The sequence below is a fragment of the Vidua macroura genome, chromosome Z (genome assembly GCF_024509145.1).
Source record: "Vidua macroura isolate BioBank_ID:100142 chromosome Z, ASM2450914v1, whole genome shotgun sequence".
In the NCBI taxonomy this organism is placed as follows: domain Eukaryota; kingdom Metazoa; phylum Chordata; class Aves; order Passeriformes; family Viduidae; genus Vidua; species Vidua macroura.
Genome location: NC_071611.1, coordinates 41,374,961 through 41,394,435, shown reverse-complemented (window position 1 = coordinate 41,394,435; position 19,475 = coordinate 41,374,961). Strand labels below are relative to the sequence as shown.

The following is a 19,475-nucleotide window of genomic DNA, read 5'->3' as shown; positions in this document are numbered from 1 at the left end:
GGTGGGTCTTAAGGGAAACAGTGTCTTCTTACAGAAAACTTATTTTGTTTTACTTCTTCTACACAAATGATAGAATGAATTAGTGACTTTTGTAGTTTTGGAAGAGCTTAAAAAATCCACAAATAACAGACATAAAACAACTTTCACTAATGCCTAGTACTCAAAATTCCTTGATTTAGGTGGTATTTGGAGAGTTTCGTTGTGGCTTTTCTAGAATGACAGTGGTGTCAGGCAGGCTTCTGTTTGGGTTTTCTTGAGAGACAAACTGATTTTAAACTGTCACTTATGTTTGTCCAGTTCTTTCCTTATTTATGTCTTCTGTGCCTGCAAGAAAGAGAGAAAATGAGTTTATTTCCAAGTTAAGCTGTAATAAACAACTCTGAGAGTCTCCATTAAACATTCCTTGAACAGCTGAATTTATGCTGACGCCACATAGATACAGTGTGAATCTGGAGAAAGTGGTGATGCTGGGGATTCCTTTAGCCTCTGACAGCACACTCATGTTAAATACAATGGTTGTTTGCAGGATCATATGGTGAGAGAAGAAACCAGGAGCCTCACTCCAAAACAGTGTGCTGTTCTGGACCTGGCACTGGATACAATCAAAGTAAGTGATTCCATTTCTGTTTCTGCTGTTTCCAACTCCATCCCCAAGTCCTCTTTGGGATGTCTGGGTTCAGGAGATGGCAGGAGTTTGTCCCTGCTGTCACAGTGATAAAGGCTCTAAGTGAATGCTGCCTGTATGTGTACACCTGAAGAGGTTCATGAGACTGGCATGCTGGGAGTCAGCATATTCATATTTAAGTGCTTTGGAAGAGGAATGCCATGAGCAGTTGGTATCAGCTGGTCTGAGAGCTGGGTTTCCAGTACAGAAACTGTTTTGTGCATTTTTCAGCTGTTCCCTATCCGTACACAAAACTGCACGTACACGTTGGTTGCTGGTTGCAGTTCTTGCTCAGTACCTTTGCCGTTTCTTTTTACTCTTAGCAATATTTCCATGCTGGTGGGAATGGTCTGAAGAAAACCTTCTTGGAGAAGAGTCCAGACCTACAGTCACTTCGATATGCTCTCTCCCTCTACACTCAGACTACGGACACTCTCATCAAAACGTTTGTCCAGTCTCAGACAGCTCAGGGTAAGACTCTTTTGTGTTGGCAGGGTTCAATGGAGCTCTTGGCTTTGCTCATAATTTCTCTCCCTTGTACTGCCAGTTTGTAGAGTGCTTTTGGCAGTAACATTTCTGAAAATATGACAGTTCGGAGAGTAGAAATACGTGAAACATAAGGCCTGGGGTATTTGTGGTCTTTTTTTCTTTGCAGTCTTCACTTAACAGTCACATTTCATGAATTAATGTGGGTGGTTGGCTTAAGCAAAATTTGAAGTTACTGTACTGAGGCTTGTGCGGTGGTGTGAGGCACCATTTCAGCAAGACACCACTGCAGAAACCTGTCAGTGCCTGTGTCACAGGACAGCTGTGTGTGTGGCACAGCCCATGTGGCCCTGACTAAGGCTGAGTGACAGCAATGTGGTGAATCACGGAGCTGTAGGCTGCCTGTAAAGGGAGAAGTTTCTGAGGAGAGCAACAAATGCACTGTTTTGTCTACAGCCAGTACAGGGTATATGGGAGCTAGATGATTACAGATCACTACGTTAATAAGCTGATGGGATGGGTCACCAAACTGCCTGGTGACTCTCTGAGAAGCCTTATGGCTTAGTGGTGCTGTTTCATTGAATCAGAGCGGTAACCAGTTAATTCTGTTGTTTTCATGTGAACATGTCCATATTATTGAACAGAATAATTTGGTCTCTAGTCAAGGACCGTCACTGGCTGACTGTGAATGTCACTATTCTCAGTATGAGGAGACAGATGCTACAAAGGGTTGAGTCTAAACAAAAACTGGTATTTTTGTATTTTCAGGCTGTTTAATTAAAAGCCTTGCATTAAGCTACTTCATCCCAGCAGCAGAGTCATACAGCTCCGTGGCATGTCCTTCTGCAATCTTTTTGTATGGGATCCTTTTTCTTTCAATACTTCCAAGCCTAAGAGAGCTGGCAACCCCACAGACTGTACTAACTCTGCCAGCAGGTCACCACACCGAGTCCCAGGATCAAGGGGAAAGCACTCCCTAGCTCACACACTTCCCCTTCTGTGTAAATGAGGCTGCTTGATACTGGCATTCCCCTAGCAGTGTAGACAATTCAGACATTTTGTGAGCAAAACAGGGTTTGTTTCTAAAGAGGAAAGTTTAGTTTAGTTTTGGTGGGTTGAATCATCAAGAGGAGGCTCAGAGGGGACTCAGAGGGAAACTACCTGGAAGGAGATTGTGAGGTGCAAGTTGGCCTTTTTTGGCATGTCTCAAGTGAAAGAAAGAGAGGAAATGGCCTGAAGTTGTGCCAGGGGAGGTTCAGGTTAGATATTAGAATTTATTTTTTCATTTAGAAGGTGGCTAGACGTTGGAGTAAGTTGCCCAGGGAGGTGGTGGAGAAGTGTACAATCTCTAGAAGTGTAAAAGAGGTGTCTGAATGTGGAATTTGGGGACATAGTTTAGGGATGATTTTGGTGGTGCTGGATTAACAATTGGACTAGATGACCGTACAGATCTCTTCCAGCCGTGATGGCTCTGTGATTCTGTGATCTCTGCCTGTAGCAGCATGATCTAGTCTTCCTTATGTCGAAACATACTGCATTAAAACACTGAAATTAAATAAATAATCAGTACTTCAGAGAGAATGGTCCTGTAGCTGTGTCCCAGCAGAGCAACGATGACATCCAGTGGCCAGACAGGTCAAAGACTGTTACATCCACTAGGGACTCCAGGAACCTGGCTCTTGCCAATACTTACACAATCCAGCTTTTAATGGGGAACTTGAATGCACACTTGAGTGAGTGTTTACAATCTCTGCTGTTCCATGCACATATTTCCCATTATATATCCAAACTATGAATTAATTTAAGCTAGATTTTTATGTGGATACTGTTAAATTGCTGTTAAATTGTTAAATAAATGCTGAGCTAAGATATTAGAAAATGTGCAGCACTGATGTTCTGCAGTCCATACTACAATCAGGAGTACTTAAAATTAGAGAAAGAAAAGTGCTCATTGAAGACACAAAAACGACAAATTCAAAGCTGATACGAGAAGGCGGCTTCATGCAATGCATGGTTTGACTGTAAAATTTCACTGAGGGCAAGTATTTAGCAGAAACACAGAGATAATGGAACATTATCATTACCTCTCAGAAGCAGGAATATACAGGGCTGCTACAGAAGTGGGTGCATGGGTATTTATGTATTTTTTAAGAAGCTTAGAAAGAATGAAGCTCTGGCTTTAGGGCATCAGATGCACACATTACTCAAAGCTGACTGATGACATTTCTTTGTGACTTATTCTAAGCCACAAGTACTGGGCAGCTAGGCCACTGGTCCAAATCAGTATCTTGTACATTAGTAGTCTTGAGAATTTTGGACCCTGTTTGGGGAATAAAAAATTTGAGCTACGCCACCTAATATCTGCAGAATCAGTTCTGGGATATCTCTGAGAAAGGCATAACTCTGATCTCTTCTGTGTGGTGACCAATGACAGGACCTGAGGGAATGGCCTGAAGTTGTATCAGGAGAGGTTTAGGCTGGGTATCAGGAAAAGGTTCTTCCCCAAAGGATGACTGGGCACTGGAACAGGCTCCCCAGGGAGGTGGTCACAGCACCAAGCCTGTCTGAGTTTAAGAAATGTTTGAACAATGCTCTGAGGTAGAAGGTGTCACTCTTAGGATGGTCCTGTGCAGGGCCAGGAGCTGGACTCAGTGACCCTTGTGGGTCACTTCCAACCCTGCATATTCTGTGATTCTGTGACTCCCTCCCAGCACTGGGACTAAAGAAGGATATTACTTACTTACCTTCTCATTAACTATGGCTGGTAGATGGGCTTGGAGAGTTGCACACAGGTTGGAGGGACAGAAGGGACAGCACCACTATTTACAACTGACATTTGCTTACCAGAACTCTGTGACTGAGGTTTCCCTTTGCATAAGTGCCACAAGCTCCTGGGAGGACATGGCTTCATGCAGTATCATTTAAATGCTGTTTGCTTCTCTTACTTCCCTGCTCAGTGATTGCACCTTTCAGTTTGTGAGGTACCTACTGCTTTCATTTCATTACTGAGTAGGCTTTTATGACACTATGCTGCTAAATGTTTGCACTGCAGATTGGATCAGGGCTGCAATTTAGTAATGCCAGCACAAATTCTGTTCTGTTTTACCCCAGACTGTGCCTTACTTGCAGACAGCCTTGCTCTCCAAATCCTGGTGCAGAAGATCTAGGAGGATATTTTGTCTGTTAAGAGCTAGAATATTTGCCTTGTGTTTAAGTGACATTGCTAATTGTGTTGTAATTCATACTCTTCTCTTTTTATCCTGCTTGCATTCTTGCCTTTTGAATTCATGTCTCAGTACATGATGGGAAAGGTATAAGGTTTACCGCTAATGAGGACATTCTTCCTGATAAGGGTATGTTTAAGATTAATGTTGTTACCATAACAACATTACCCAACTGCCTTGCTTTTGAAATCATCTTGCCCATGTTCAGAAACCTTTTCCAGAGTCCTGTTCCCTTTAGTTCCCTTGTAGAAGTGAATTCCACTGAATGCTTGCATCCCACAGACTGAGCCACAGGTTGTGTGGTTTACAAGTCTGTACCTTGCCTGAGAGGCTGTTCCCAAGCTTGAGATTTATTAATGGGATATGAAAGCTGTCTTGAAAATGGACTGTTTTTTGGGAGATGCTGCAGACTTATTCCCCTTCCCTTTACCATGGGGTGTGTGTTTCAAGTCCTGGGCTTGCATGCGTGTGGTCTGCTGAGAAGGGCTACTGTAATACATGGAAATGTTGGATATGCACTCAAGGTTATGGCCAAGCTTGAACCATCTGGCTTGAAGGGGGGTTATATAAAGGTCTGGATGCCCAGGAGACCCCTATATATTAAGTCTTGCAGTGTTTCATCTCTTAATTTATTTTTTGCTGTCCAAAGTCTTTTTATTATCTCAGGTGAAACACATCTATAACCTTGCATGAGCTCAGTTCTGCAGTTTCACCTTTCAGCATTGCAATACCAGTGAGGCTTTCATGTCAAGAATTAAATGTGCTTGTCACTAAATGTACAAGTATGTGTGTGCACACAGTTATACATGCTCAGAATATTTTTTGTTGGCCATCTTCAGAGTATTTTTTTGTCTCTAAAAATTTCAGTTCATAGAACAAGACTTTTATATGAAAAGACAAGAATGAAGGTAGGAAAAAACTGTAGTATGAGTTTTGTATTCTTCAAAGGTAGTGGGATGATTCTGTTCTTATTATTCTGAGGCATCAGCATCTCCTTTATAACCTACTAGTTAACTAAAGATCGATAAAGATCTGACTGTTTGGTGCCTGGTGTTTCTGTGGATATGGCCATTACATGCTCTTGGTAATTCTGCCTCTTCCTGTGGAACCGGAATGCCAACAATGAAGTGAAAGACCCACACCATCAGATGGATCAGGTCAATTATTAAGCCTACCAGTTTTAAAGCTCTGTGCTCATATGCAGACAAAAAGCAACATTGCCCTTCTAAGCGAGGAGGAAACAGTATGTTTAAGACCATATTTGTTACCACCTAAATATTGTTTAATGCACTCAGGTCAAGAATGAGAACCTGCCCTGAGGTAATAATTTGAGGTTCTGTTTTGGTTGTTCAGACACTTTTACTGGTATATTAATGTGACTTTCACTGCCTGCAGTTCTGTGGCGTGTAATTTTCTTCAGAGAATTGCACAGGTTGGAACTGAACCTCTTGGTTTTTAAATGAGTGTTTTTGCTGCTGCAGACCATTCTTGTGAAAGTTGACTTATTAGATGAGTCTAATCAAAATGTTTATGTAATGATATCCTTCAATCCCCTTATCTAGAATTTCAAACAGACCAGTTTTTCACTTAGTAATGTATCTTAACCCCCAAATTTGACAAAATAACTGCTATTCATAGATACTCAATTAACCTCTAGGTATCTCAATTACAACAGCATTGCTAATTGTCAAACTGAGGTCAGGCAGTTATCAAACACAAAGTAGGAAAAATCTCACTCTCTTATTGAGACTTGATTTTCATTTTACAAAGCAGTCGTTTTCTGTAATTTAAATGGCATCTTAATTTTATTACCCAGAAAAATGTCATTTCCACATATTACTTGATGATAATTATGACTAAATGTTAAAAAGTTGAACAAAAATCATAATACATTAATTGTAGGGTTCACAAGATCTCCCTCTTTAACGAACATGTAATCTTTTCCCTCTGAAGCTACATCTTGTTTTCTCCCTGGCTAATTGATAAAGAGAAATAAGTATGCAAATTGTGAGTGCTTCTTTCTCATCAGTTTTGATGCACAACAAAGAAAGGGTTCTCATCATCCTCCAGAGGGAAACAGATAAACAGTCAGGATGACAACTTTTAGGTGATGTATAACATGCAGAAAGGTTCTTGTAGGGTGAGACTGCACTATAGCTCTGTGCAAATCACTAATACCTATATATTTTTTCCCTATATTTCCTCTGTTGTGTGATGTCCTCTCCTCCCTTTTCTTTTATTGTTGAATTTTTTTGTCCTCCCTTTTTCCCTGAGCAGACAGGAATGCCAATGCCCACCACTGGAATGCCTGCATGTATACACAGTAGCTTGGCAGGAACCTCTGAAAAGTCCTTGCTCCCTGTGAAGGTCCACTGTTGAGGTCTTTTAAATTCTTTAAAAACCTTCACTGGTGTTCTCAGTAGGATGCAATCTTCAGTGAAGTGGAAGAAGCGTTGGTGTTTATGTGTGTTGGACATGTGAGCCTGATTGATGCACTACCATGACATTCTCAGCGCTGACTGAAAAGCTGGCTCTGGGAGATGTGAAAACACCACATTGTCTTCCTGAGGCCATAAAGACTTTTGCCAATGACCACTAATCCATGTGTGCATGGGGGGATGTCCACTTTCTTCCAACAGGCTCCAGTGTGGATGATCTTGTGGGAGAAGTGTCCATCCAGATCGACCTGTACACCCACCCGGGAACTGGGGAGCACAAGGTTACGGTGAAAGGTATGGCAAAGCACATGCTGCTGCTCAGGCTCGCTGGGGCAGATCTCCAGCTGGCAGTCAGGATATTTCTGTGTTAGCTCGTGGGATCTCAGGCCAGAATTGTTTTCTCTGTTTCACATCAGGGACACATAGCAAAACAGCAAATGAGCTTGTCCAGCCAGTGACATGGCAGTGCACAGCCCGGTTGTTTATTGGCAGCGATGTATGCAAGTAAACAAAAATCAGATGATGGCTCTCGCCAGGCGCCAGAGTTTAGTCTGTGCTGCAGAGAACAGGGCAGGCTGATCTTGCGAAACTACTCAGTGTACACCCAGAGATCACAGAGGCCCTGAGAGTTCAGAGGCTCCTCTCCCCAATCCTGAAGGCCACACTGGTCCCTGAACAGCCACTCTGGAAATAGCCTAAGCAGTGATTCATTCCAGGGTTCCTTTTCCTCCTTCATCTCCTTCACTTGAATACAGCATACTTAACTACTTCAATTTCCTCTGAAGATTTATATAAACAGTTCTTCAGGTCTCTCTTCTGGTTAAATCTACGCTGAAGTGCAAAAGCTGATTTTCAAAGCTATTTCCTCTGCTTCAGTCTCTTCCCTGCAGTGACCTGAGATAGAATGAGAATTAAAAGCTAATAATTCTGGATCCTGAAACCACACGCAAGCTCATGGGCTTTGTTTTTTTTACCTGCAGTCCCATTTTCCTTTTCAACAGAGACTTTAATATTGGCCTCCAAAATGCCCCTTTTTTTTCATATCCCAGACATAATGATGATCTAAGCATGGAACTGTCAGGGCAGCCTGTTTTCTTGGGCTTATTTCTTGACAATCTGTATGGCAGAAGTTACATACTAGTGCAAACATTCAATTCCCTTCACAGAACTTAAACTAGATTAAAAAAGCATATCCTTGCATTACAAAAAAGTCCTGCCCATATGTGTTGTGACACTGTCATGTTTTGAGTTAGAAACAAGAAACTGAAAGCAGGGCAGAGCTGAAGGATGTCCAGAGCAAAAAATACAAATGAGTATTTGCTGTAAACCAGGTTGTGACTCTCTTTTGCAGTTGTGGCAGCCAATGACCTGAAGTGGCAGACATCTGGCATGTTCCGTCCATTTGTTGAAATCACCATGATTGGGCCCCACCAGAGTGACAAGAAGAGGAAGTTCACAACCAAGTCAAAGAGCAACAACTGGGCTCCAAAATACAATGAAACGTTTCATTTGTAAGTCTGAAAAATATCCTGAGGATCTGGTATGACAAGTGCAGATGCATAGGGACAGGTAGGGTTGTCCAGTGTCCCCAGACAGTCTGCACAGGGCCAAGAAGAGTACATGAACCAGTAGCTTGGTCCTGTCTTTGATGTCTTGTCAGAAAAGCTGGAATATGAAAGTTCTTGCTGTGTGTGGGACACAGAGGTTTGTTCTATACCAGCAGTGTCCTTTGGCTACCTTCTGAAATGCTCTGTGTGTGTCCTGTGAACATATTTTACTGTGCTCTGTCATTTTAATGAACTTCGTATTTTTTATTGGTTGAGTTGAGGCTAAAAGTTCATTTTTATTTATTTCTTAACCTTAATGTGCGTTTTTATCCTGACTTGACCTGTGGGACATGCTTGCAGAACTTGTTTCCAAGGATACAGCCCTTGGAATTGGTAGCAAGTTGCACTGCTAAAATCGCTGTGTTTCTCAGCATCGAGTATTGATCTCTTCTTATTTCATTTTCTTTCATTATTACAAGGACATATTCCTTCTTGGGAGGCTTAACAGAAGGAGCTGCAGGCTTGAACTCTCTCAGCTGTACATACAAAAATGAGATGAGGAGAACTGACCAGCAAAAGGCTATAAACATCGGGGGGAGAAGGGAAAGGAGTGTTCATATCCATTCTCTGAGGAAAGGCAGGCTTCCTCTAAGTGAAGAGATTTTGTTCCTTTTATTTTTTTAATTTTAGAAACATCAGAAGGGTTAGGGATTTATTTTTATTTGCTTTCACATTAATAGAAGGTCCTGAATCTTTTAACAAAGACTTTATCTAATTAAAATAGTAATTCTGAAATGAAGTCACCCTTAGCAGAAGCAGAAATGTTTAAAGTCGTCTGAGTTGAAAATCTAGTAGCATGGCTTTAATACTTCCCGCTCCTCTCATTTCACACACACACACACACACACACATACAAGTTGAAAAGGCAGCTTGAAAGGGGTTGCTTGTTTTTTCTTCTTCAGAAACTAGGTTTTCTTTATCTGCTATAAATCAGCAAAAATGCCCACATACTGCGGTTTTACTTCTCTCCCTCTGACCAGCGTTTTCTGTAGAAAGGAGTTTTCTGTGTGACTTAACATAGCCTTCCAGTCAGGTCCTGGTACCTTTGTTTTTGCAGTCTAGAAACTGTAAGTGAACTTGTGTGTGTTTTTCAGCATCCTGGGGAATGAAGATGGCCCCGATGCCTACGAGCTCCAAGTCTGTGTGAAGGATTACTGCTTTGCCCGGGAGGACCGGGTTCTGGGGATAGCAGTGATGCAGCTCAGAGACATAGCAGACAAAGGAAGCTGTGCTTGCTGGTGCCCCCTCGGGCGCAGGATTCACATGGATGAGACTGGACTCACAATCCTGAGGATTCTCTCTCAGAGAACCAATGATGAAGTTGCCAAGGAATTTGTGAAGCTGAAATCTGAGTCCCGCTCCACAGAGGAAGGCACCTGAGCTGAGCTGTGTAATGTTCCCTTTCCTCTTTTGCCTTGTGCCAATATGTGCAAGTGTTCAACAATTCTTTTACTAATTGCAAAAGGTTTTTTTCATGTTGTCTTTGTCAGCTCCGATAGCGCACGTGTGCTGTGTAGGAAACAAATCCATCAGTCTGATGTGATTTATTTATTTTTTAGTAGCTGGGTAAGACACCGTAGAGAATGAGAAAATCTCTTCTTATTTAACATGTAAATTCTGCTTTGTGTATATAAATCATTTTATATTGGAGGCTGGAATTGCTGGGTTTTGTTGATATGCAGCACTGTGATTTTATCCTCTGAATTTGGCAGGCATTAAAAAGGTTCTGCGTAATCACACTACGATGCAAACACAACTGTGTGGAAATTGGGAGGAGATTATCTGGGGGGGGGAGGTTTGACAAAGCACAGTTATCTCTCATTGAATTCGCGTACTGTGGAGCTGCCTGGGGATCTTCTGACACAGGTTATGCCAGCGTGATACACAGACATCTCAACATCTGCTTAAAGAAGAAGAGGTTGCAGATGGCTCTGAAGATGCACACAAAATAAATGTATGTCCACGGATGTGCTGCTGTGAGCGTGGGCCAGACCAGGGCCACAAGCCCGGGGTGGGGCCTGAGATCTCCTAGCCAAAAGCTGCATAGGCAGCAGGCTGCAGCTGTAATTAGCTGGTGTGTCTTGGAGACTACAAATCCCCACATGCTGCTGGGAGTCCCTGATGGCCGTGGGAGTGCTGTAAGCTGCTCAGCTCCGTAAGGCATGCTCGGGCTGCCATGACCGACACGGTCGGGAAGGGATCAGTTAGAATTGTAGAGTTAGAGCCATTACGAATTACATGGCTGCTATGTGCTTTTTCCACTTTAATATTCTTTTGTTAGTGTTTGACAGAGGATTGGATAATTTAATATTGCAGGCTTTCTGTAGCATTTTATTACCCTGGTGTAGCTAAGACCATTCCTCACTATGAACCCAGAAATGATGGCTTGCTTGGGAGAGAGGAACAGACCTCCCCTCTGCAAGCCTTCAGTCTGGTCAAGGGGCAGCACGTCCGTTTGCTTTGGATCTTGGGATGCTGTTGGCCGTGCTGTGGTGATCCATGCTGATTGTCATTAATCTTACAATACCATTGACAATGCCATTGAAATACTTTTGCACTGTCTTAAAGAAGCATCCTGCTTTTGTTTTCTTAAAAAAAACAAAACACTGTCCTGAGCAAAGTAATTGCAGGGAGGTCAAAATTTCTGACTGAAAATTCATGAGCAGGAAGGTCTGGAATGGTGATTGCACCTGAGGCATGTTTGTTGGAGGCTTTATATTGGGGATATTTTTGCTTTTCCAGCTGCCCTTGTGCTCTGGAAAGTGCAGCTGGAACAAGCCAGTCCTTGCCAATAAAGTACTGTAATACTGTCAATAAATTCAAGGACTGCATATTGAATGACTTTTTTTTTTCCTTTCTATTTTCTCTGACACTTGTGTAGCTGTATGATGTGACTCCTGTATTTCATGGGCCTGCTTGTAGAGTTCGGAGACAGCACATCTGCTTTGTTCTTGTCCATGGTGTGTTATAACAATGCTCTTCAAAACTCCACACTATTTGTCATGATTTTGAATCATTGTACGTGCCATTGTTATGAGAACTGTTAGTATGGTCTTTAATAAACTCTTTTAGCAGCATTTGGACTTGTCTGTTGGAGTGTAGCTGTGACTGGGTTTCCTAAACCATGGAGGGCAGAACCACTGCTGCATCTTTGGAGATTACTCAGGTTTAGTACATAGATTGCTTTAGATGTATGAGTCAGACAGTTCCCCCCTCCTCCATGGTGCCTGTCTGGGACATCTTTCCCTGAAGTCCTTGGCTTCTGATAATACTCTGAGACATCATGGAAAAGCATAAAAAATAGCTTACTTATTTTTTTCTCCTGTCTGGCCTTTAAGTCACATTCCCTTTGTACTCAGGATAGTCTCCTGAAGGTGCTGAATGGAAAGACTCAGACACGGCAGTTGGATACTTTGCAAATAACAGATTAAGAAAAATAATTACCAAACTTGATTCATAACTTTCAGCCTCTTATGAACATTAATACTCTTTAGATGGCATGCACAAGAGATGAAAGAGTAAGCTTTCTTGATGTCAAGTAAACTACTCCCCGTCCTCATTTTTTGGGGATTCTGTCAATTTCCAGCAGACAAGGTCAGATAACTCAGAGACTGATATTTCATTATAACATGGGTCTCCGAATTTCTGTGATTTGCAATGTCATTTTTTTTCCTTGGTTAGCATATGCTTAGCAACAGAGTCACTTGGGAGGCAGTCCTGAAGAGCAAAGGAATCAGGGAACATTGGATATTCTTCAAGAAGTAAATCTTAAGGCAGAAGGCACAGGAGTAGGGCATATCCATGTGCCAAAAGATGAGCCAGCAGGGAAGAAGACCAGCCTGGCTGAACAGAGAGCTTGGGCTGGAACTTGGAGAAGAAGGGGAAGTTTCTGACCTCTGGGAGAAGTGCCAGCTTGGGATGACAGCAAGGACATGTAATTGTGGGATTATGGAGGGAGAACATTGAAAGGGCCAGAGCCCAACTAGGACTTAATCTGGCTACTGCCATATAAAATATATAATACATGAGCAAGAAAAGGAGCGCTAAGGACAAGCTCCATCCTATATTGGGTGTGGTGGGAAACACAGTAACAAAGGATAAGAAAGGCTGAGGTGCTTTATGCCTCTTTTGCCTCAGTCTGTAATAGTAACCCCAGTTGTTCTCGGGGTACACAGCCCTATGAGCTGGAAGACAGGGATGGGGAGCAGAATGAAGCCTCCATGATCCAAAGGGAAATGGTCAGTGACCTGCTGCAGCACTTGGATGCCCACAGGTCTGTGGGCCAGATGGGATCCACCCAAGGGCACTGAGGGAGCTGGTGGAAGTGCTCACCAGACCTATTCCCATCATTTACCAGCAGCCTTGGCTCATCAGGGAAGTTCCATCTGAGTGGAGGCTGGCAAAAACAATGACCATCTACCAGCAGGGCCAAAAGAAAGATCCAGGGAGCTACAGACCTGGCAGCCTGACCTCAGTGCCGTGGAAGGTCATGGAGCAGATCATCCTGAGTGCCATCATGGACACACACAGGAAACCAGGGGATCAGGCCCAGCCAGCATGGGTTTGTGAAAGGGAGGTCCTGCTTGACGCACCTGACCTCCTCCTGTGACAAGGTGACCCATGTAGAGGGTGAGGGAAAGGCTGGGAATGTGTCTACTTGGACTTCAGCTAAGCCTTTGACACCGTTTCCCACAGCATCTCCTGGAAAAAGCTGGGTGTGAGTGCTAATCTGCTGGAGGGCAGGGAGGCTCTGCAGAGGGATCTGCACAGGCTGGATCCATGGGCCAGGGCCAGTTGTGTGAGGTTCAAGCAGGCCAAGTGCTGGGTCCTGCCCTTGGGTCACAGCAACCCCATGCAGCTCCAGGCTGAGACAGTGTGGCTGGAAAGCTGCCCAATGGGAAAGGACCTGGGGGTGCTGGTCAACAGTGGCTGGACATGGACTGGAGTGTGCCCAGGTGGCCAAGAAGGCCAAGGACATCCTGAATGTATCAGCAATGGTGTGGCCAGCAGGACCAGGGCAGTGACTGCCCCTCTGTGCTGGGCACTGGTGAGGCCACGCCTCAAATCCTGGGGTCAGTTTTGGGCAATTTACTACAGGAAAGACTTTGAGGTGCTGGAGTGAGTCCAGAGAAGGGCAATGGAGCTGGGGAAGGTCTGGAGCACAAGTCCTGTGAGAAGCAGCTGAGGGAGCTGGGGGTGTTTACCCTGGAGAAAGGAGGCTCAAGAGAGGACCTTATGCCTCTCTACAATTACCTGAAAGGAGGGTGTAGACAGATGGGGCTTGGTCTCTTCTCCCAGTTAACCAGTAACAAGGGAATGGAATCAAGTTGTCCCAGGAAGGTTTAGGTTGGATACTAAGAAAAAATTTTGTCACTGAAAGGGTTGTCAAGCACTGGAACAGGCTATCCAGGGACCTAGTGGAGTGAACATCCCTTGAGGACATCGTATAATGGTGGAGTTGACAATGCTGAGTTAATCGTGGGACTTGATGGTCTTAGAGGTCTTTTCCTACTAAAATTATTCTATGGTTCTACAACTATTAGATAACTCAGCTAACTTAAGTATAACTCAAAGTCCTGGCTTTGTCATGGGGAAGTTGCTGAAGTTGATGGCATATCCTGCCAGGTGTGTAGTTTAAAGCATGACTTTAAAGCCCCAATTCAATACCTGGTCAGGTGGTTCACAGGTTTTTGATTCATCAGAATTCTGGCTTGTCATTGCTTCAGCAAGTGCTGCAGTGGAGAGAGACCAATACAGAGCAATTTACAGGAAAAATTGTTGCCTGTAACCATGGAGAAGAGGCCTGGACAGGGCAAGAGGTCTAGCTTTTACAACAGAGCCCAGAACCCACCTTTGCTGAAGGTACTGCTTATCCACAAGTCTACTACTTCTCTTGCCATCCAAGCTTGAGATATTTTTAATCATCGCATCAGTTTCCACAAGTGTTGCTTTGTAACATGTTTACCTAAAACTGTTGGCCCATCTTGCTTCATTTCTTGGGTTTACAGTAATTGTGATGCTTTTAAAGTTTCCTTTCTGCCTGAAAAACCTTGCAGTCTTCAAACAATCAGGCTTCTGCTGCTACCTATGGCAACAATACTGTGGTGTGCACATAAATGTCTTTACTCTGAGCATTTCTCAAAATAACAGCTGGATATAGGACTGTCCTGGCTTGTAAGATAAGCATATATTCTATTTGCCATCTGTCGGAGGTGGGGCAGGTATCTTATATTGGGCAATTTTCTTACCTCTTCCAAGAACAATGTCTCCCTGTGGGGAGATATCTTCTGTTAATGGGACATTGAATGGCTCACTGCATGACTGAGAGAGTTACATCATCCCATTGTGAGATGCTCTACCCAGAGGGAGGAGCCAAGCATCCCTACCTGCAGAAAATCAGCATTTCTTGGGACATCAACTCAGCCTCTTCACTGGATTCCCAGAGGAAGACCAGGCCCATCTACTCTATCACCAGACCTTCAGAGAAAACTACACCCTTCTATGGGATCATCGCTTCAGCAGCATTTCATCTGCCACTCCAGGGGGAGCAGCCACCATTTAACTGGACTATCACCAACACCCTGAGTCCTCAGGGTGTCAGGTTTCTGACTCTATCAGTAGTTTTGTTTGTACTAATTACATTTTTTTTATTATTATTATTTCATTTCTTCCTAGTAAAGAACTGTTATTCCCATTCCCATATCTCTGCCTGAGAACCTTTTTATTTTGAAATTGTGGTAATTCGGAGGGAGGGGCTTTACCTTTTCCATTTCATGGGAGGCCCTTCTTCCTTCACAGACTCCTGTCTTTTCAAACCAAGACAAGGACATACACTCTAAGTATCATATATGTAATAAGAAATAAATGAACACTTAGAATACTGATTTTATGACTATCTATATGCTGGTGTACCTGGGGTGGAAATGGCTGCCTTTAGTTGGAAAAGACTGTTCCAGGAACACTGTGGCAAAGATGACAGGGAGTGGTAAATGGCCTGCTGTTCCATCCAGGAATCATCTACAGAATGCAGTGACAGCAACTTCTCAGCAGCACAGGAGGAGGTGAGAGCTGCATGCTGGTGGGTGAATTCTGCCAATGTTCTGACAGTTCTTGCCCAGGAACTTTCTGTGAGGCCTGTGATTGGTTTCAGACCATGAGCCTTGTCTCCAAGAGTGGGTAATGTCCAGAGCAGCTGTCCAGAGAAGAGAAAGAGCAAGTTAAACTTAATGATGTTTCCTTCTGATGCTCTTTGTGCTGCTGGTGGTTTTTAATTACAGAGCTGTTCCTGACTCTATGATTCCTCTCTAATAAAGTCTAAACTATCTGTTTCCTATCCCTCTTAGTGCAGCTCCATGGATTTACAAGTTCTTCTAGAACATAACTTATCTTCTTTTATGTTGCACATGATTCCAACTAATGTGGCATCCTCTGTTATTTTTTTCAAAGAGATGCTAAAGTGCTTGTCCTCCTGGCAATGGAGATATTGTAGATCTCTATCTTATCCTGGCCTAGTCATTGCTCTTTAGGGTGGCAGTGTCTTGGTTTATTTTTTCCCAAACCTTTGATAGTCTTTGTCCTTCTTTGAACCTTTCCTATTTAAAGGATCATTTCTGAGCAGTGAGGACCAGGGATATGAGGACCAGAACAGCATCCACCATGCAAAATGTGGACCACCTTCCAGGAGGAAGCCTTTTGAGCATAAGAGTTTTCTCCTATCTTAAGAGCATTGGTCAGTAATTCAAAAAGCATTTTTGTTTTTCAGCAGAGGATGCTGTCGAGCTGCTGGGAGAAGCAGAGATGGTGCCAGACCTTCCCAGTGTCACAGAGACCTTTTGTAGGATCCCAAAAGAGGAAGTTCAAGAGTTTGATGCAACTTGGGAATTCAGCCTGAGAAAGAAAGAGGTCACTCTGATGAGAACTGGAGAATGGTTGAGATCTTTTGACAATCCTTTCATTTCTAGACTTCTAATATTTTAAAATATTAAATAATTTTGTAGGAATAGAGAGAAAGAAAACAAGCCTGGTTTTTGAATTTCAGAGACTTTTTGATCTTTGGGAAATCACCTTCAAAGCTGTGGCTAACTTGGGTCTGTGACATCATCAGAAACCTTTGCTGGAGGAGTGAGATAACTGGACTCAAAGGGATGATGTGTGCTTATGTGCACATGGTGAGGATAAAAGGTCCGTATAGGAAAGGATGTTGTGTTTCTGGGTGTGTGATGGATGAGAGCAGAGACCCAAGGGCAGGAGTGGGAAGGGTGGTTTATCAGCCTTCATGAAAGAGATTATCAAATTGATGGATGGAGATAAGTAGACTGGGAGTGGCTAGCATAGACACTGCGAAGGCAGACAGCACTTGAAATATGGGATTCAGTTTCTGGACGGCTTCAGGGAGGGAGTAGGCAGTGAAATGGCAATGGACAGGTCAGGCTGTTTGTGGGATTTCCTCCAGACATGTCATCTTCCTCCTTTCTTTCTGCTCTTATGCTCTCATTTCCTCCCTTCTAGAGAAATCTCTGGACATGGCTCTGTGAACATCTGCAATAGCCTAATGAGGCTGGCAGTATTCCCTGGAGCTTGGTGGAGCACTCGCTTGGGTCTGAGCCCTTCCTGGGGTTCAGTCCCTTAGACTCCTCTTTTAAACTAGGAGTGTGGATGCTGGAGGACTTTTTTTCAGGATCTCATTTTTCTGGTATTTTATCTTCTCAGTTGTTGCCTGAGATTATGTCCAATGTAGAAATATTTGTTCTTGCACCAGTGTTTTTAATCACAGTAAAGTCTCCTTGGGTAAAATTGTCATCTTCACTAGACTTTGTTCTGCTACACCAGATAAGAGCTGGGTTTTTGCTCGTATGCAGTTCTGTCCATTTCCAGTCCCATGTGCATAACTTCTTTTTCTTTCTCTAATGTACAGCCTCTCTAGAACCACCTTCCCCTGGCTTTTAGGGGGATTATCACTCCCTGCCTTTGTGGACTTCTAATATTTCTCTGCCCATTTCTACTATGTCACCCCATAGCCCTTTCATCAGGAATTCCCAACTCACGTTGTATTCAATGGGATTTTTTGAGTCCATCTAGATTTGAGCTTTCAGATACATACCTAGAAATTAAGTTTGTTCACCCATAATGTGTGGGAAGATTCAGCTGGCTCACAAATGACACTGAATGCCTCTTACTATCTTGTATTTATTCCTGCAAGCAGCCACTGCTTCCATGTCATCTCAGAAATAATGGAGCCAATTTTCAGAAATGTACACCTTGAACAGGTTAGAGTTAAGGATTAAGAGCATTAAGGTTAGAGCCAGGATTAAGCTGCTTCTGCACATTCTAGCTCTGCCAAATCCATGTTGCATCTCCATTTTCTTTCCATCCTTCCTTTTACTGTTCTTCAAAACTTTTAAATTACTGAATGCTGCTCAAGTCAGCTGCAAAAGTCAGAAGTCACGTGGATATGGCATAGATTTTGGACAAGAGCTCCACCTTCACAGATGAATAGACCCTCTCTGCCTTCAGTTCCATGAGTCAATGTTACCAGAAGTGTAACATGGAAGTGATCTTTTCTTGTGGATCAGGGGAATTTGAGCCCTCTGAACTTCTAGTGACCATAGCACAGTATATTCTATTTCCTTGTTTTCTGGTTTGGGCAGTTTCTTTCTCTGTGAATGATGTCTAAGGCCAGTCCTTTTGTGGGACTTTTTTTCATCTGCTTGTCCTTGCCCACCTTCTTCCTGACCAAGAGCATGTGACAGAAAGGACACCAGGTTCCCTTTGAAACCTGTCCGTCAGTCACCGTGGCCACAAAAAGAGGCTTTATACTCAGCAGGGTCCCCAGGAACTGCCTCACACCAAAACACCAAGGAAACCCTCCAGCATCACACTAGCAAGCTCAAAATCTGAAGAAACCATGATGACTTATGAGGAGAGAGCAAACCAGAACCATAGCACTGCGACCACCTTTGCAAATTCCTCTCTCCTAAATGTGTCTAAGTCAGAGAGGGGCAGAAGAGCAGGAAGATGAACTATGCCTCTTTAATCCAGACCCTGGTGACATCTGTCATTCTCACCTGGGGACCTCTATTACCACAATCCTGCATAACACAGAGCAATAGCAAGTTTGTGAGAGGCTTGAGCTGATTCCTTTGCACATTTTGTTGCAAAAGATGCTGAGAATCAGAGCAGTTATGCTCTGGAAAGAAGAGCGATGTTTTTTGGCAGCCAGCAAGGTGACAAGGAGAAGTCTGGAAGTGTAACATTGATTATTTCAGGACAATATAAAACATATTGTGACAAATAATATAAGTATATTGAAAGTTCAATGAATACCACATAAAGTCTGGACCTCCAAGCACTCAGAATATCCACAGGCCTGCAGTATTCATCACAAACTGTGTTGAAGACTTTTTCCAGTCCAGTTTCACTTTGAGACAAAGGCATTAACTCCAAGTTCTGCCATGATGAAGTATATAGTGCTCGGTACTCTCAATCTATGCACCTCAAAGAATCTTTATATTTTCCTCTGTTTCCTTGGCAAGATTAACTCAGATGGACTTTAACCTGTTCATATGTATCTTTACTTGATTTTGCTTTGTGAAGTATTTTGTTGTTGTTTCAGAAATCAAAACCCCTTTACTTATCCTTACGTATCAACTACAGGTAACTATTCACTGGACAATAGTGCTTTTATTAGTTACTCTTTCTAGTATTTTTGCTTCTTATTGGAATTAAACCCAGAATAACACCTCCTTTTATCATCTCTGTGACTGTGTAGTGACAAAACCTGTGAGCTGTTACATCTGGTAGTGCCATGATTAATAGAAGCTATTCACCAGTTGCTGAGATGCCGTTTTCCTGTAATGACAACTGTCAGCCAGAAAGATTTTTATCTATTTTCTATAATTCTGATAATGTGAGAGCACCAACCCTGTGAATGAACCTACAGGGAGGGGCATGTGAATTAACTGAATTCTGCAAAGAAAGAAGTGCTCTCACTGCCTGCCAGGAATCTTTTTTTCTCTTCCCCCCACCCTCTGCCCTTGAGATGCTCTTTCTCAAGGCT

At 43.1% G+C, this 19,475-nt stretch overlaps 1 protein-coding gene across 1 annotated transcript in view; it reads left to right on the top strand.

The window, feature by feature from the left end:
* UNC13B (unc-13 homolog B) overlaps positions 1–11,496 on the top strand; it is a 210,392-nt gene extending 198,896 nt beyond the window's left edge. The window contains exons 35-40 of the mRNA XM_054003085.1: positions 527–607; positions 988–1,135; positions 4,447–4,503; positions 7,014–7,106; positions 8,164–8,323; positions 9,514–11,496. Coding sequence (XP_053859060.1) covers positions 527–607; positions 988–1,135; positions 4,447–4,503; positions 7,014–7,106; positions 8,164–8,323; positions 9,514–9,799 — 825 coding nt within the window. The 3' untranslated portion in view covers positions 9,800–11,496. The remainder of the gene's footprint in view (positions 1–526; positions 608–987; positions 1,136–4,446; positions 4,504–7,013; positions 7,107–8,163; positions 8,324–9,513) is intronic.
* Positions 11,497–19,475: the final 7,979 nt, after the last annotated feature.